At 41.0% G+C, this 18,831-nt stretch overlaps 1 protein-coding gene across 4 annotated transcripts in view; it reads left to right on the plus strand.

Annotated features, from left to right (window-relative positions):
• Nucleotides 1–3,213: 3,213 nt before the first annotated feature.
• The window catches only part of STAT4 (signal transducer and activator of transcription 4), a 41,866-nt gene continuing 26,248 nt past the window's right edge, over nucleotides 3,214–18,831 (plus strand). For 2 of the 4 annotated variants that reach the window (XM_058840222.1, XM_058840225.1), the window contains exons 1-3: nucleotides 3,220–3,282; nucleotides 5,619–5,747; nucleotides 7,314–7,458. In XM_058840222.1, the coding sequence (XP_058696205.1) occupies nucleotides 5,620–5,747; nucleotides 7,314–7,458 (273 nt within the window). In that variant the 5' untranslated portion in view covers nucleotides 3,220–3,282; nucleotide 5,619. Of the gene's footprint in view, nucleotides 3,283–4,515; nucleotides 4,654–5,618; nucleotides 5,748–7,313; nucleotides 7,459–18,831 lie in introns of those variants that run through there. The other 2 variants (XM_058840224.1, XM_058840223.1) reach the window with 2 other exon arrangements.

Here is an 18,831-nt window from a genome sequence, read left to right on the forward strand (position 1 = left end):
GCAAAGTTTATTTTCAGTGGTGTTCCACATAGCAATTTTTCATTTATACTACATTAATTATAATGGATTTAATACAAGGCCCCCAGAGTTTCTCTCCTTCTCCTGCCTCTTCTAAACTGTTCTCTTTACCCTCACTTCTTTCCATGCTTCCTTAATTTCTCTGCATGTGTCCTTTCCATAAACATTGACAGATCGTCACCCTGGTGGAATTGAGTCCTTTCATGTAATTTCCTCCTACCTTAATTTTGTCAGTGTAGAAGTTTGCATGGTGACTGTAGGACCCCATGGTCCCACAAAAAAGTGGCACTGGCCTTAACTTCTATAAGATGCACAGGCATCCTTCTCCTTAAGGAAAAAATCTCACCAGAACTGTACAAATCTTTTCTTTTGAGAATAAAAACCTCCAAGTTTTCCCAGGATACACATTGAAGCACCTAGTGCAAAACTGCAAATAAGACATCAAAAGGTAAGATGATGAAAAAGGCATGCATCAAAACAACCCACTTGTGTTCAAAGACAATAGACAATAAAAGATGAAAATTCCTACTGTCGCAGCTCAACAGAACCTCTCACCTTGACCTTGCTGTGAACTGGTGTAGAAGATCCTCTCCCCAGTAGTAAGGATGGGATCCCCATGGACTCTCCATTAGGGCCTGGGCAGCAAAAAGGACAGAAGTCATCTATCTAGAGGTCACTCATTCTGTCCTGCTCGTGCACTGCCAAGTGGTCACTCTACCTGCACCTACAAAAAAAAGCAAAGCCAGAGACTGCAGTATCAAAAGGACAAACCACCCTGAAAGCAGAGACCTGAATGCAAGTCAGCAGAAGAAAACTTTATTTTCTATAACTCCTTATTTCTCATTATTCTCCATGTGGCAAGTTAATTTTTTTTCTTGTTGATATCATGTTGAAATTGGGCAAGATATGTATCTTTATATGGATTTACATCTGCACATATTTCACTCATTACTGGAAGGGGGAAAGCAGTAAGTACTTCAGCAGTTAAGAAACACCAAACAGCCAAAAACCTCTATTTCTAGGCATAATGACCATTCTTTTAGCAACATACAAACTCAGAAATAAGAGTTCCCTCCAACATTCATAGACAGATTATTATCACATGTAACTTCAGGTCAACATTGCCATTCCTTTTTTCTCCAAACAGAGGACAGTAAGGGATGTGACCTGCACACAAAACTACTGATTTATGCTGTACTGCCTAGAAGGAACCACACTGTCAGCAGGAAAACTTCTCACAATTACAATGTTTGCTCGCCTCACTGAGACCAGAAGACCATGTTCTGAATGCACAAAAAAAAGCTATGAACAGTTCAGATACAAGACATGACACATGTAGAGCATGTGCAAGCTGAATATCTCCTTTATGTAAAAGACAGATGACACATACTCTAATTAAAGGTTAGTCAAGGAGTATAATGACTAGAAGCCAAACATGAGAGATGGTAATCTTGATTACAGGTTGGTCAGAGAGATCAAAGTAATAAATTGGCTCAGTGTTCCTAGAAAAAACTTTGTGAACTTTTGATGAGAAGATTATTATGTCCTGAATTCCTTCTCCATCGCTTGAAACCTTTTATTCCCTTAAACAGCCCACACAATGCAGACATTTGCTTCTTGTTCTCCTGCTCTGACCAGTGCTGAAACGATGAAGTGGAATGAAGCGTTACATAGTGAAGATTAACTTTGACCCATCAAACCCAGTGGTGGTTTTAACCTTTCCTGGCCTGTCCTATCTGTACTTGCTGAACTCCACTGAATGTGAGCCACAACTCCTTGCCCCTAAATTTCTCCTTTCAGCCCAGGCACTGCCTCCTTCGCAGCCTCCTCCTGCGCTATACCGGCAGGACCCTCCACATGCCTTGAGCCATCTCTTTCAGAGTCCTGCCCACACAGATCTCTAGAGCTTACCTGAACTGACCTAGACCATCTCTTTCCAGTCCTGCTCCACTTTCCCTCACATCTCCAAACACCATCACATCCTTCACAGTGTGCTAACACATAAGTGATCTCCAAATCTCAGATGAAGAATGACCTCTGATTACCCTGGATTTTGAGATCACCTAGCTGAACTTCTGGCTTATGGCTTCCTGAAGCAAGCCTGAACAGATACTTCCATCAGATAATAGGAAGCATTGTATTGTCTTAATATCAACCACTCCACCAATATAGATTATTTTTTAGGTTTAGCAGAGAAACAGCAAGCAAAACGTGGATTGAAAACCTGTAACTATCTTGTTTTGTTGCAATGGTATGAACTACCTGTCTTCTCATCATTACAGACTTGCTTAAGGATGCTTAGAAAATGAATGCTTAATGTAATAGAGAAAGAAATAGTTACCGATAGTTATTTAAAAGAAATACAGTGCAATAGTTCCCCCTACTGACAGCACAAAATCATATTGCTAATCAATGTTATTTCTTGGGTGGTCCTGAAATTACTAATTCACTATCCTGATGTGATCCGCATAAGCTAACCAGCCTCCTATGCTTGCTGAAACCTAAAGGACGGAGGGTAGGTCTGAGCACACACTTAAGCTGAACCAGGGATGCTCAGATTGAACATCAGCAAGAACTTTTTAATGGGGGGAAAAAAAGGAAAAGGTGGGGGGAAAAAATAAAAGGAAAAGGTGGAAATGGTGGCTAAGCATTGAAATTGACTGCCCAGGGAAGTAGTGGAGCCACCATTCTTGGAGGTGTCGAGAAAACAAATTGACTGTGGGTCTTATGTTGATATGGTGATGTTTAGTCAAATGTTAGACTCGATGTTCTTGGAGGGGCTGTCCACTCCCTATGATTCTAAGCCACAAGACGCTTTGTTGCGCTGCCCAACTCCTCCAAGAAGTGTCCTTTGCTTTTCCACTGGCCTGGCCTTCACTGAGCAGAGCTCGGGCAGCGAGGACCCCGCTGCCTCCGCGGCTTTTGGGGGAACGGCGGAACCCTGAGCCCTCAGGGATGCCGTCGGTCCCCCAGCGCGGCGGGGCCCAGGCCTCTGCCCCCACAGCACGAATGGGAAAGATTTCTGTACTTCTCAGCGTCCTGAAGTCGATCAGCTGCCCCCGGGCTCTGAGCCTCCCGCAGGTCGCTGTGGTGACGGCTGCTGCTGCGGTGACAGCGGCAGGGCCGGGCCGGCAGGGCCGGGCCCCGCGGGGCTGACGCACAGGAAGGCGCTGCCGGGGGCCGGGGGCGGGCACGGCCGCTTAAACCCGCGGGGCGGGGGCAGCCGGCGGCAGCAGCGGCGGAGCTCGGCCGGGCCCGGCACAGGCGAGTGGGGCGGCGGGACGGGACGGGCCGGGATGGGCCAGGACAGGACGGGCCGGGCCGGGCCGGGCCGGGGCGCGCACCGACCCCCGGCACAGGCGGGGCCGGTGGGAACGGGCTCCAGGCAAAGGCGGCAGCCGGGAGAGCAGCTGGGCGGCCGAAAAGCGGGGCTGGCTGCGCTGCCCCGAGTGAGACTGGACACAGCTCCATCCCCGCGCAGCACCCGCTCCTTGCCAGCCGCCTGACAATAAATAACAGGGTGGTTTGGGGTGGAAGGGACCCTAAAGATCGTGTAATTGCACTAGAGACCAGGCTGCTCAGAGCCCCGTCCAGCGTGGCCTCGAGCACCTCCTGAGATGGGGAGCCCACATCTCTGGGCAACCTGTTCCCACCCTCACACTAAAGAAATTTCTGTTCATGTCTAATCGCAACCTTCTCTCGTTCAATTTGAGCCCGTTCCCCCTGTCCTCTCACTCCGTGCTCTTGTACACAGTGTTGCCGCATCTTTCCTGAAAACTTTATTTCAGTTTCCTTCGGGGGGCATTCACAATGAGCTCCAAGTGCCCGACCTTCTCAGCTGTCCCTGCAAAACCTTTTGTGCAAGGGGAACATGTGTTGTACCGAGCATGTCACAAAGATCTCGGGGACAAACCCTACCCGTGTGCTTTGCAACAGTTTATGCATGTGAGCATCCCTGCAATTTACACAGCAGGCTGGACAAAATCCTTCTTTTCTGGGTTTTTTTTTTGTTGTTGTTTTTGTTTTCTTGTGGGTTTGCTTTTTGGGGGTTTTTTTGTGGTTTTTTTTGTTTGTTTGTTTGGGGTTTTTTGTTTGGTTTGTTTTTTGTTTAGATAAAAATATTAACTTTTCTTGCTTAAGTCTTGTTATGATGTCATGATCACCAGAATTCACTAGTATTTACAATAAACACTCCCACTGAAATTGAACCGACTTAAAAATCTGGGTGGGGGGTGGGGGGTGGTTTCCTGACTGAGTTCAGAAAGAAGTTACAGCCAGACTCAGTGATCCTGCAGATCCCTCCCAAACCTTAACAATTCTCTGATTTTATTCTAGAAATTATTTATGCATAACTGTTTGATTCCTTGTATGTATCACCAGAAATAAGGTTTGAGATTCTTTGTAACTGCCAATACAGCAACACAGACAGTGAAACACTCCTGTGCCTGACTCCTTCTCAGCAATTTCAAGAAACAAAGTAAATATTCTTTTTCCTCTCAGAATGGAAGTAATAAAGAGGAGAGAAATGTCACTGTGCACATTTCCACTGATGTTACATACAGTATCCTTGATACCACACACAGAATCATCCTATCAGCCTCTGTTGAGAAACTAAAACCTGTCACTTTTGCATGAGTAAGTGCTCAGGACTCCATTAAACCTTGAGATACTACATTTTATATTTTTCTTCTGACTTCAAAAAAATGCAAAGTGAAAGACTACAGTATTAGTTGTGATGTCTTTATTTGAAACTGTTGACATTCTGAAACTACGATTCAGAACTGGAAATAGGAAAGCTGTATATAAAAAGGTCAGCTTTCTACAAAAATGTCCATTTTGATGAAATCATGTCTTTTTCTTCAGGAAAAGTTTCTATCAAAAATGTTCCAACAGATCCATAGTTTGTTGGCCCACTTCATCTTTAGCCCCTGAGTATATTTTATGTCTTCTGTTAAGATGAAATGGAAGAACACCTCTGGTATGGGATCAGGGTGTTGGCAGAGCCCAGTGATAGCCCTAGGTCTGAGATCCCAGGACACATCAAATATAATTCTATGGCAATTTAAAGTAGACAAGATGTACTAGATTTAGGTTGCAAAGCAGTACTCTCCAAAGAGAAAATGTGGGGCTTTAGGAACAAGCACAGTAACACACAACCATGATGACATTAGGAAAAATTTGAGTGGTATGAGTTCACCAAGAAAAGAACAAAATCATTGCTATCCACTCCTCTTCAATAATAATAGATCTACCTGGGTTTGAAGAGTACAATCCTAAACTTCTCTTGATGAGAGATGGTGTCTAAATTTTGCCAATTTATAAGCATCATAAAGTATCTCAAAAAATTTATATAAAGGAGGGGAATTGACAGAGGTGCCCATTAAAGTGTAAGAGCCAAAACTTCTTTAATGGCCTTGCTCACTTTTCTCCCTCATCCCTTTAACTGACTAAATTTATTCAAGTACCACCCATTTTGAAAGACAGAATAAAGTGTCAAAGTATATAAGAGCCACAGTGAAAATAACGGATTTATCCAGTTTGGATTAGTAATTCATATTCATTTTTCAATTGCAAACATGTTTAATTCCTTTCTTTTATAGTATGTCCCAGTGGAGTCAAGTTCAACAACTGGAAATAAAGTTTCTGGAGCAGGTAGATCAGTTCTACGATGATAACTTCCCCATGGAAATCCGACATCTTCTAGCACAATGGATAGAAAGCCAGGACTGGTAGGATTTCATTCATTCTGTCTCCTATTATTTCAATCACCAACAATTGTTTTGTTTGATGGCAGGCTTTAGGGTGCTCTTTTACAAACTGTGCAGGTATCTATACTCCAGTAATACTATTTCCCTAGTTATGGATTTAGTCATTTAAACTTAGGGAATACTAGGAGGTGAAGATTCACATTTGAACTTACTCCTAAACAAAATCCAATAAAAATGGATTAAAAAAAAATAATGCAAGTTAATTTTCAATGGAAATGTTATACATTTACCTCTTGTAGCATAAAATTATTCACTTGTCCAAAATTGCACTTAAAGCTGGATAATTCTGGGGAACAAGCCAGTTGTTTACAGGAGCTGCTCTCTAGGAGGTCAATTTATGCACAGATTTGAGAGTTCACTTGAGACTTATCTGAAGGAAATTCCAAACTAAATGAAAAAAACAAAAAAACAAAAAAAAAAAAAACCTACCAAAAAAAACCAACAAAAAATTAATCATACCAGAAAGAGACATCTCAGTTTTTCATGCCAAATCCACAGGACTATTGTGAAGGGGGGGAAAAAGTAACATATAAGTATATATATTAATAATTACTTATAATAGTATAAATAATATAATCTTTCTTTACGGTTTATGACTCCTTATTTATGAGGCTGTGACAACACAGCTAACATTAAAATCTCCTTTCTGCCAGATGTGGAGTTAGCAGGTGTATCTCAAACCTGCTATTTGTGAGGCAAGGAGAGAGACTGTCCCAAGGACAAGGATGCCACTCTGTCCAAACTTTTTTCTCCTCAGTTTTGCTCACTAATGCTACTGCCCTGCACATACCAAGCTGTACCGTGAACAGCAGAACCAGTAAAGCCTGGCTTTGTCGGTGTTTGTGTCCTGTGTCCCCTATATACCCTTCACCAGCAGCCTCAGAGTCTTCTGTATCCCCAAATAGTTTGGCTGGGGGAAGGCTCATCTGGTGCCTGGTGTGAAGAGATGTATCTGCTGCCTGGCCATCTGGCTGTTGCCTCCTGGAGCAGGTTATTGCTGCCGTTTTCCTCAGTGGAGATGCTAATTTGGATTCCTTTCTTCTACCAACCTGCCAGATTGCCATGAGATTTGTAAGAACATTCTATCTTTTGGACTTCAAGCCTGTTGCCAACTTTGTCTGAAACTGGGCAGCAATTTCAGAAATTATATCTGTGTGACTGAGTGAGAGGGACAGTTTGCATAAGCCCCATTTCATCTGACAAGTGAGGTGGAAGTATTGAAATATTCACTGGACCAGAGACTAGAAAACCCTGGTTGTCTCCTCTGGCTGACTCTACTGTCTGTGCTAACACCTCACCCTCTTATTATAGGTGCATATCTATAGGAATATTAAAAAAAAACCACCTCAAATCACAAAATCATAAAAATAATTATTCACCAGCTCTAACTATATGCAAGTCACCATACACTTAAAGTCTTTTTTTTGCTGCCTAGATTTCTGAATAGATTATAATTTTTTCTACTGCTAGATTGACACATCACTCAACATTTTAAATATGCATGGTTGTTGTTCATTGATTCTTTAGGGAGGCTGCAGCCAACAATGAAGCAATGGCAATGATCCTTTTACAGAATTTGGTAATACAAGTGGATGAACAGCTGGACCGAGTTTCACAGGAGAAGAATCTGCTCTTGATCCACAACCTGAAAAGAGTCAGGAAGCTGCTGCAGGTGGGTCATTTCTTCAAATGATAAATTGCACTGCACACTCTTTCTGGTGTCTGGAGGCAAGCTCTGTCAAATGCAGTTTGTTCCAATGCCCAGCTCAGAGCGGCCTCGAGTGCCATAGACTCCGAGCAGCTATGGGAAGACCGAGCCTTCAGCAAGATAATTCAAAATAACAATTCCATTGTCTTTCTGTGGAGCAATAATTCCTGTTTCAGTGCATGCAGCTTGGATACAAATGCTGTGACTTCTTAGCTCTTAGCTTGGTGCATATCTGTGTTTCACTGAGCTCTTACAAATAACACTGTACAGTGCTTATAGATGCTCATGTTTATTACAAATGTAATTACCACCTTTCAGACACCTCCAGATATTTAACGGTGGAATAAAAAACATGCTTGGGGCTTAAGGCAGCACCATGAAAAAGGAACCCCTGTAAATCATTAGCATGCTTGCTGTTTTATGCTTTTCTGGGATTATTTGTTATGAATAACTTAAAGGATTTACCATTAGGCTTCTGCAAAATGGTATTTATTTTGATTGTCTGACTGTTTCTCTAATAATTGTTTATCTAAGGCAAGGATTCTCAAAGTTCCACTTCATTAGTCACCTACTTCCTGACATCTATCTGTCTTCTGCATAAAGCAGATATGCCACTGAGTTTAATGAAAGTTTGGGGGTTTTTCTCTTCTTTGATGGTGTTTTCCATAAGTACCTAAATGATAATTACATTGCTTGCCAAACGTTTTCTTTATTTGAGACATATGTACATACACTCACACTGGCCTGGAAAATCTTAGCATGACTTCATCAATTACTTTGTTCTCTTTACGGCTCTGTCTTTCTACTTTTTATCCCTAGTGGTGATCTCTTAAAAATATGACACTATTTCCATTGCTACTGCTTTTTCATCCTATGTTATGCAAGCAGCCTTCTGTAATTTAAAAATAAAATAATTTTTTGTTTCTTTTCTGATTTTTGGAGCAGCACTTTTCATAATTTCAGTACTCTTCAAACACCAAATTTACTCAACTGCAGAAATCTTGTTGTTTCTGTAATGATTTTGGCACATTTTACCACAAAGCTGTATCACCTTAGTAAAGGATTTTTCCATGGGGCAGAAGTGTGGAAAGATCATTTCAGGCCAAGCAGTTCCACTGGTGGCTTAAATGACAATGCATTTATGACTGTATCATCACAATGTGCACAGGCAGAAGGACTAGAACATATTTACATACAAAGTCTAGAAAATTAAAGCCTCTCATTTTTCCTTCTGCTCTTTGCACCATTTATTTTATTCTAAATTTTTTACCAACACTTGAATCATCAGCTCTGTGTGCTCTGCCAAACTGGGCACACCAAGCCAAGCAATCAGGCATTGAGTGAACTCATTTGAGTTCATGTAATAATCTGTGAAAATGGCCTGAATGAAAACCCTTTCTTTTAAATCCTGTCACATTTGTAAATTATATCATGATGTGCTTCAGGAGGAGCACAAAGCAAAGGAGGCTTATTCTAGAAAGGCAAGAGGAGGGGAGTTTTAAGTGATATGTGATTAAATGGTTTCTCAGGTGCTAGGGTCTGAGTCACAGTTCCAGAAGAAGCCAAAATGCTCAGGCATCCCATCATTACAGCTGAACAGTGTTATGAACTCCTTGAGAGGACATGTGTGATACCGGAATTATACTGATTATAAATCAGGATCTGAATCTTGAGCATTGCAGTAGAATGTTTCTAGGTGAGGAAAAAAAAAAAAGAAAACCAGCAGCTCTGCCCATCATTATCAATGTTGACCTTTCTTCATTGCATCAGGACAACACATAACTTATGCTATTCATTTGCTTTCAAAATACACATATAAATCACCAAAAACTGGATGGCACTTTCACTGGTGGAGCTTTTCCTGATCTTGAACACTATCACCCACAGTCTACTTTCTGATTTCCAAAATAATTAGAGTAGGCTGGAGTAGGACCAGGTTCTTGCAATGTTTGATAACAACCTATTATTGGATAAGAAAAATAATTTATACTGTCCTAATAAATCCATGACACCAGAATTTTTGTCTTTTGTATAAAACATTGTGTTACAACTTTTAAGGAACATAGAGGATAAATGCATTTTCAGCCAAAGTATTGGCTGCATGTCCTGTAGAGCTGCACAGGCAGTCTCCTGCTGCAGCTGTTAAAATTATTTCTTCACTGATTATGTAAGTACATCAGTAAAGAACTGCTGTAGTAGCTGAAATCAGCTGACAGCCTATCCTTGTTATCAATTGTCAAGTGTTATTAATGGACTGAACATGACACATAGCATGGACAGTATGTTCTGTAATATTATTAACTTTGAGGATGCAAATTATCTAATTATGGGTCTAATCTTTTGCATCGCTGCTTGCATTTTATTGCTGAATATATGAGAAGATTGGAAAGGGGCATTTGCAGATACCTAACTCTTGCAGTGTGAGCTAGTTTGTGACAGGTTCATGAGACAGCACCAGAAATATGTGACTGATGTACAGAGTAGAATGCCATGGTCCTTTCTGTCCCAACACACCACCTAGGGAAAGGGAGGCTGGAATGGTACGCTCTATAACTAATGAGATCTTTCACTGACCAGTGAAAGAAAGACTGGATTCCTAAACAGAGGAGGAAGCTGCTTTTGTAAACATCTTTTCCTATCTGGTGACTCTGTGAACAGCATTGGTTTGACTTTCTCTGAAAGTTAGTTACCATGAGCCCACCTTTCTCTGCTTCGCTCTCTAGTGCAAGCACTTCTTTGAAATTTCACAGTTCCCTCCTCTTCCTTCCCCTCTGAACCACACACAGATGCACAGATCCGTGTGCATCGTGCACACACACAGAGCTGTCCAACCTCAATACGTGATGTGAGCACAACATTTGAATTGTGTTGCCCTATTGAGTAATACTTGACAAAATAGATAGTGCTGGAAGCCAACACTTATCGCTATGTACGCAGCATAGTATGTTGAGCTGTGGTAAAGGTTCCTAAATGCTGTGACAATAGCAATAATAAAGAAAAATTCAATTAGAGAACACACAAAAGCTATTCAACAGCAACCTGCAGTTCTTGACAAAACACAGATGGAGAGACTAATGTTCAATCAGAAACACAACTGGATGGTTAGTGAAAGGCAGCCTTAGAAGAGGAAGCAATGCACACTTCATAAGTGGCCTGTGCAGCTGTTTTCTAGATTGACAAGGACCCCTTAGGATCAAGATTCCTGGTGCTGTTACTGAGTCTGGAGAGCATTATTTCTAGGAGTCTACAGCACCACAGCCAAGCACACCTCACCTAAAAGATCTCCCTGAGATTTTTGTTATAAAATTGAGAAAAGCTTCTATTCTGACTGTTTACTGAAACATCTTTACATAAATATGTTTACTTGTTCTGTGAAAGTAAGAATGGAAATAGTGAAAGGAGAAAATTTGCCTGCCTCAGTTGCAAATAGTTTGTTTATTAGTTTGCTAATACAAAGTTGTGGGCAACCTTGGTGGTTGTGAATGGCAAAGGGTAGAAGTCCAAGCAGGAAGGTGGGTCTGCCTGGCACCCCTGCTTTTGGAACACAGGGACCATCCCTATTATCTCACTGTTAGAGAAATAACTATGGAATATGGCATTCCTGCTTAGACTGCTTACATTTCTAAAATTATCTGCAGGCAAAAAGAGACACTGACCAGGAAATATGTAATTTGAAAAAATTATAAGCACATGAAAATAGTGTTGAAAAACTTAGCTAAGCATCTGTGGTCACTGCTAGGTCTCTGTAATTTGCTTCTCTATTTCTTGCTTTCATTGAAACATCTCTTCTTCTTGACATTAATCTGGTATAAACGCACATGCTGTATTAAAATCAGGGTTAGCATTTTAGGTTAAAATCCTTCATATTTGTTTCCTACATCATTATTCTCCAGTCAGTAAATTGGATTCATTTTTATAGCAGAAGCAGCCTTTTGTTGCTGTGCTCTTCAGTGGGAGACAGAACAGCACAGTCACTTTCTAAGGTTAAATTCTCTGTCAATCTTCTAGAGAGCTCCTGCTCCCCCCAGCAGCAGTTTTGGAAAGGGAAGAAGGATAAAATGTTCAGAGGCAGTGGGGGAAGGAGCAGGGAAACTACACTTAGAGTTCTTTCTCCTTCTTAAAATCTAGATGGAGAAAAGCAAAGCAGATTAGTCACAAGGAGATGGTTTGTGCTGTTGTTATGACGACAAAATATAAAGGGCAGATGTTAAGCTTTGAAGAGCTGCCTAGCACTTCTAGGAGCCAAATTGCAGATGTAAGAGTCTGCATGACCTTGGCCCATGGACAATTACATCCTAGTTTTCAGAAGGAACATTTTTACGTGACAGCATACCTGTCCCTGATGTAAGCCCCTGTGCAATACACAAATGGATTTAGTGCACAGAGACTCTTATGGAAGGCAGGCACTGTCCACATTCCTGACTCACATGCCAAAATCCTGGGTTGGGGGAGAGCAGCCAGGCTGCAGTGCAGCCAGGGGTCCAGGGCAGGGGAGGCTCAGAGGAGCCTGGGAATCAGAGATGGGCACTGTGCGCCAGTGTCCCACCATTGCATTTAGGAATGATGCTGGTGGGCAGCTACCCGTTCAGCTCTGGAATGTCCTTCCCCCCACACATTCCAGCTGGAAACCTGGAGCACCCCTCAGGTGCTTGCTAGACAAGAAGTAGCTCCGTGGCATGCAGCCTGGGCCAAGTGTGGGTTCAGATGAGCTCTCAGGAGGAGCCACTGTGTTGTGCTCTGTGACAGGGGCGGGACAACCCCATCAGGACAAAAGCAGACATTCCCAGAATCATCCTATTCATAACTGAAGCCCTTATTTATGCTCTAGTCACAAGATAACTTCTGAAAGCAATCCCTTCTCATTAATGGCAACATTAATGGCATTAATAACATGTCACTTCTCTGTTTATGGTATTCAGGGTGAAATCTGATTACATAAATCTTCCTTTATAAAAGTGAAATAACAGATTTCAGGAATAAGAAAGACTGCTCTGCTCATTTACCATTGAAGCCCGAGTTAATGAGTATACTTGTGTGCTCTGGGGAACAATTTGCTGTAAATTATGTATATTCATGAAATTCATTTAATTTTCACAGCAGATTCTCTGGTATTGGTGAACTTTACCAGCTCCCCAGCCCTTCTAGAGCCTAAAATGAGGGGAGGGAGGGTAATGGGACTATCCCTGAATGAGCAGATCTGTGGGCACACACACCATTAACACCTTGGGGTCTGTTTACAAAGGGAGAGGTCAGGCAGAAGCACACCAACCAGTTATATAAAAGCAGGCTTTTGGAAGTTATAGTAAGGAGCTGGGAAATAGTTCTTTAGCTACATTACTTTGTCCTACACATCTCTTGCTGTTTTTATGGAAAGGTCTGGAATAGCTTCTGAAGGTATCTTGTGTCTTCTAAAACAACATATATTAAGGCTTTTTTTTTTCCATGTAAAATTCACTGTTTCTATGTAGTGCAAACAAATACGCCTTTACATGATGTTGCTTAAAACAGTAACACAGCAGTTCATTCCTGATTCTGTGACATGTTCCTGGTTATACTGCCCAGTTTGTTTCCATCTGCCATGAGCACTGAACATCCCTATGCTTCTCCAGATAGAACCAAATGAACATATAAAGGCTCCTTAGTTCAAGTGACTGTTTACAAAAGCCTCCATACCAGAAAGGAACATGCATGAGGAATTTTAAGATTATTTATTTTGGTACATCAAAGAAAGTGGACAAAATAGCATTAGACCCGAAACAGGACATTCCAGTTGATGCTCGACAAACAATTCTAATAAGCCCGGTGCTGAGAAACAGTTGCAAAGAGTGGAAACAGCCATTGATGTTTAAGCTGCAGTTTCCTGTTAAAGCTTACAAAAGGGTGAGAATGGAAAAAAATAGAGAAAGTTCCTAATAAACCACGGAAGATCCATTTCAAAATGTTATTTACACGTATTTAGCACTCATGTAGCCTGACAGATCAACAACTCAACACATAACGTAGGACATGTGTTTTGAACCAGCGTGTCCTGCTGTCTAACACAATTCAGAATGTATTAGACTGCTCCCAGTGAGTTTTTCAGTACAACCATTAAAGCTGTTTACAGAAAATTTTGGCGTGCAAATGGGAAACCCCGCACAGAAGTCTGTTTGCTAAGGCAGCTAGGTGTCTGCTCCTAGCAACTGCAGCCTGGTGACTGCTTGTCAGCTAATAAAGGTTTTTAAAAATGGTTGGTACAAGAATAAAAAAGGTTACTTGTTACAAGCAAAATACTTTGGGGTTTCTAGTTTTTATTTAAAGAGCGCAACTCTAACAGTTTATAAATGTTTCAGTTTGTTTTTGTAAAATGAAAAATAGTTAACTTGCAGACAGAAGTAAAAATACAAGCAAACTAAATAACCTCTTGTGGGCTTTGATCATTCTGAAGTATTAAGAACCCAGTTGCAGTTGAACATCTGCCTGAGAGATTAGTTAGTAATACTCAGGTCTTTGTGCCCAGAGGAGGAGGGGGATGTGGGGATCAGCCCTATCTAACCTCTGATGTTTTACCCTTTTCTAAGGAGCATGGTAGTCTTATCTACTTTCAAATAAATCTCATTTAAGCAAGAAATTATTTATTCTCAAATAAATATCAAATAAGAAGCATCACTACATTATTCACCCCTCCCTGTCTGTACAGTTCTACTGTCTGATGATGATGTCTGCAGAAATGTATTTTCTGTAGTTTTATCACATCCTACCTGCTCTGAAATCTGCTGTTTCTGTAAATTATTCCTTGAGTGGTTTTAGTTATTGCTGGGAGGGACTCAGAAGTGGAATTTGAGGGGTGGAGAAAAAGACCTCTGCCTTCACAGCTCATTTGCTGTGATTTTACAGCTTTGCCTATTGCAATTTAGTTGCACATGCCCTAAAAAAATTATGATCATCTGGAAGTTATGCATCATACGCTATGAGAAAACTACAAGACTACATAGCTGTGTATTAGGACTTCCCACACATGATAAGAGTTTTCTAAAACAATGAGGTTGTCTTTAAGTTCTCTCACATATTTTGAGAGGGGAAAGGGGAAATCTAAAAATAAAAGTACAACAAGAGCAGTCTAAATAGATAGTGCCGCAGGTACTTCCTCCTAAAGACCTAGATAAAAGACCTAGAAGAAGATTTTTTATTAAGAATAGTGCCTGTTTAAGTACAAGCTTTCAAAAATCTCCCAAGCATTTAACCTTTATCAGGCTAACACAAAGACTGACTCCTTCTTTGTATTCTGCTGTTGTCTTCATTAGACTTTGTGCCTGGATGCATAAACAAAAGTAGAAAACAAATCAAGGCAAAGTGTTATTTGTCATATTTGAAGGTGAAAACGGGAAATGTGTATGTACAGCTATGCCTTCCCACCCACACATTTGAGATACACAACTAAACCAAATCTTTCGTTCTTTCAAAAAAATAAAATAACAGACAAAAGGGGTTTTACTCCCTGTTTTTGAGTTTATGAATGATGAAATATTTGCTTATCCAGAAAGATGCTGAGTATCAGACTTAGTAAAATAATCATATCACAAGGGAGTAATAGGGAAGGAAATGTATTTTTGTTTGACTTTGTCTTGCTGTATCCTATCTCTCCTCCCTTCCATCAGCTTCTTTAAATATTCATTCAGTATGAACAAACATTTCAATGGTCATACTAAATAACCCATCCACACCTCCAAGCAAAGCTCCTATTGTATACAATTAAAAGGCTCAATAAGGGCTTTTTCTAGCAGAAATGAGAAGAAATACAGCTGATGGCTTTGAGAGTTTAAAAAAATCAAGAAAAATAAAATAGAAAAGAGAAAAAAAGAGAAAGCATGATCAAATTCTGAATCAAATTTCAGAACTGGAAAGCACCAAAACCTACTCCAGTCCTTTTTTAAGGTCACCTTGAAAACACAGAGATAATCAGGCAAACCCCTGATGACTTTCTAAAGGTTTCATAGCACATCCTCCTACATTACAAGCTGAGACCAGCTAACACTTAATCCCCTGCTTTAACCACTGAAAACAGAGCCAGTTGCTCATGCAGTGCACATCCAGTATTCACAGATAGGAGTGTACAGAGTACAGAGCCTTTGACACAGGAGGAGCAGCCCGTGTTAGTGTGGCTGGCAGTGATCCACTTTGTGATGGAGCCACCCATAGGAAAATCAGCTAAAATTTTGAAACTTTAAAAATGGGAAGAAGAAGAAGAGAATGACTCTGGTCTAGATTTCTTCATTTCTGTCACAGTAAGCAGAAAATTTCAGATACTAAAACCAACAGTTGTTTGGTGTTTTTTTTGAAAGCACATATATTTTAAAATGTCATAATATGTATTTTAAAGTTTCTCCATGACCTTGAAGCTTAGAGAATCAAGCCTTGCATTTCCCCAGACACTGTTCCATGTACCTTTAACATACTCCAAAGAGTTCAAGCTGTTTTAAAATTTGGCTAAAGGGCATAAACTCTGCATGCTTTAACATACAAACTGTTTTTGCAGAAATGCCTCTTTGTTTTTCTCCATGATCTAGTAAGATACTGTCACAACAGATGTCCCTGGATTAGAAAGAGTGCATGGCGGGTGGCAGTAGGAAGCTTTTTTCCAAGGAAATGTCATCAGCATTCACAGAAAGTTGTCACCTGTTCAGAATGAAAGTTCAAGTTCCCCCTGTTTGCTTATATTTAGCATCATGCTGGTAGTTCTTGAGAAGAATCCAGTCCAAATAAGACCATTTGTTGTAATTCATGGCATGGAAAGACCTCACTGGAACAGAAGATAGAAGAAAACTTCTAAGAAAACAAAATTACAGTAATATTACCAGATATTTTGATTTGAAAGAAGAAAAGCAAAATCCTCAATTCCTCTGTGTTGGTATTTGTCAAAAGACAAATATAAATTTTCTCCTTACATGTTTAAACTTATTCATTCAATTTTGCATATCTAAAGAATCCACACTCTTCTTCCTCTTCTGGCTGCTAGTGTCCAAGTTAGGATTCCCCCATCTCAAGACATTTTTGGTTAAAATTCCTTAATTTTCCAACTTACACTACTCTTTTGCTGATAGGAGATAATTTTCAATTAGTCATTAAGGAATCAAGGTAATTTTGGGCAATTTCTGCCTTCAGCCAAGGTCAAAATGGAAGTACAGAGCAACAAGAGCTGGCAGTAGGTGATTAATAAGGGAATACCAAGCAGCGCATTCCAAAGTGTAATTACAGCTGAGGAATATAAAACACAGGCAGAAAAATTTTAGTGTTATTATTTTTGCAGAGTCAGAAACATGGTTATTGTGACTTTTAATAACTATTGTTATTCAGTAAGTTGCAATTCTTGAGATATTTAGTGTTATAATTCATTTATCATTTTATTAGTGGTGAGTTGCAATCCATCTGCTCCCTTACTGCAAAAGGGGCTGCTCCAGGAGCACAGGTGCCAATTCTCTGTTGACCTTCTTGGCATCTACTCAAACTGAATCAAGTTGAAGAAGCACCAGCCTGGCATAAGTATGGGAAACCAGCTTGTTTCTACAGCTTTATGAGTTAGAGAAGAAAGAAAAGTGGAGGGGGGAAAGTGAATTTCCACTCCATCTCTTGATTCAGGTGGTTTTCTCTTAATGAAGCAAAGAAAAGGAGAGAAAGAAAGAGTTTTTGAAAGTTTTGCATATGAATCGTGTCTAGAAACACTAGGAAAGTCCCTAATAACCGGCATCCTTTGTGGGGAATTTTAACACATCCCACTGTCAGAATTTTTTTTAAGAACCTCTTCTATATAAATGCACTTTTCCAGCTCCAAAAGAGGATATTTACTTCTTCTCAACTTGGTTAAATAGCTTTTGTTTGACCCCTTTAAACCCTTGCAGTGCTGGAATTCTGTTGGGCAGAGGTAAGCCAGCACTAAGGTAAGCCTCAAAGGTACCAATGTATGGCATGGCCACTTACTGGCCATCTAGGGGGAAGGTGAAACCCTGTTTTACTACCAAAAACAAGTAACAGCCACAAGCAGAAATTAACAGAGGAATTAATCTGCCCATCAGTGGACTTACACCAGTGGCAGATTTCTCCCCAGCTTTCATCCCAAGCCTTATTAGTAACAGGACTTTTTCCTCCTCTAATCAAGGCACAGATGGATAAGACAGGCATAGCAATAACAGCTGAAACAAGGCAGGACTGTTCCCCTCACCTCTCCCAACTTCACATGTGCTTGTCCTTAACAATAAACTCATCCTTTGCTGAGCAGTTTCAGTCTACCAAGGAGCAGAAAACCCAGTCAGTAAAAAAAGCATGAGTCATTTCCATCCCAGGTAGCAACCTGGATTGGCTCCCTAAGGAGTCAGGCACTGGGCTGGAGCACAGCCAGGAGCACAACCACTCTCTGCAGCAGTTAATTTGCCCTGGCTGTTGCTGTTGGACCTCAGTTCCACACGACACCCCACTCAATCCTTTGCAGGAAGATCACAGCCATTTCCCACATTTCTGTATTCCCTTCCCAAAGCTACATCCTGACACTAGGGAGAGAGAGATTGGGAATATGCCCAGTAAAGGGGACTGTGAATTTATTACTGGACCTGAAGTGCAGTGGTGTTGAAGGAAGCGTGCAGCAACATGGTAGTTACTGTCCTTACAGCCATGGAGCTGTCAAGGAGAAATGTGTAGTGACAGATCTTTGGCACTGTTATTTGACGTGGAAATGAGCAGTGTATCCTTAATCAAGTCTCCTCTCACTGCCCAGGAAAGAGCAGGCAGGGAGGGGAGTGCTTGGTGTTTCAGCTGAGGCATAGCATGTCCTGGGGTAGTATTACTCACCACTTCTTGTTTACAGAGAAGCTCCTAAAACCAGTCAGGTTCATAACTCTGCTTCCTCAGGGTAATTGATACAGATGGTTGCTGGAGCAAAGTACCATCCTGAATTGCTTTAAGGAAAAGGAGGCAGTGGTTGCTACTCTGGGTGTGCAGTGCTTGCACTGTGGGACATGTACTTTTCCTGTCCTGAAAAGACTTCAGAAACAAAGTTTAATTTCATTGCTAACAGTGCCAGGGCAGTCAAAGCTTCCTTGGAAGGGAACATTTGGTACCTTGGTTATTTAGTTTTAAGAGCCCTAGGGCCCCAGGGTGAGCCTGGAATCTAGTGCATGATCCAGGGAAAAACAAATGTTAGAGAGAGGGGGAAATGCTCAATGATCAGTGCTCCTGGCTGCTGAAATTCCCCTGGGGATGAACACTTTATCTCTGTTTCAAATGTCTCATAGCCAGACACTGTAATTCACATCGAGTGTCCAAAGAGCTTTAGCCTAACTGCTGACACCACGAGCATATTTATGTTTA

This window comes from Poecile atricapillus, chromosome 5, assembly GCF_030490865.1.
Source record: "Poecile atricapillus isolate bPoeAtr1 chromosome 5, bPoeAtr1.hap1, whole genome shotgun sequence".
Lineage (NCBI taxonomy): Eukaryota > Metazoa > Chordata > Aves > Passeriformes > Paridae > Poecile > Poecile atricapillus.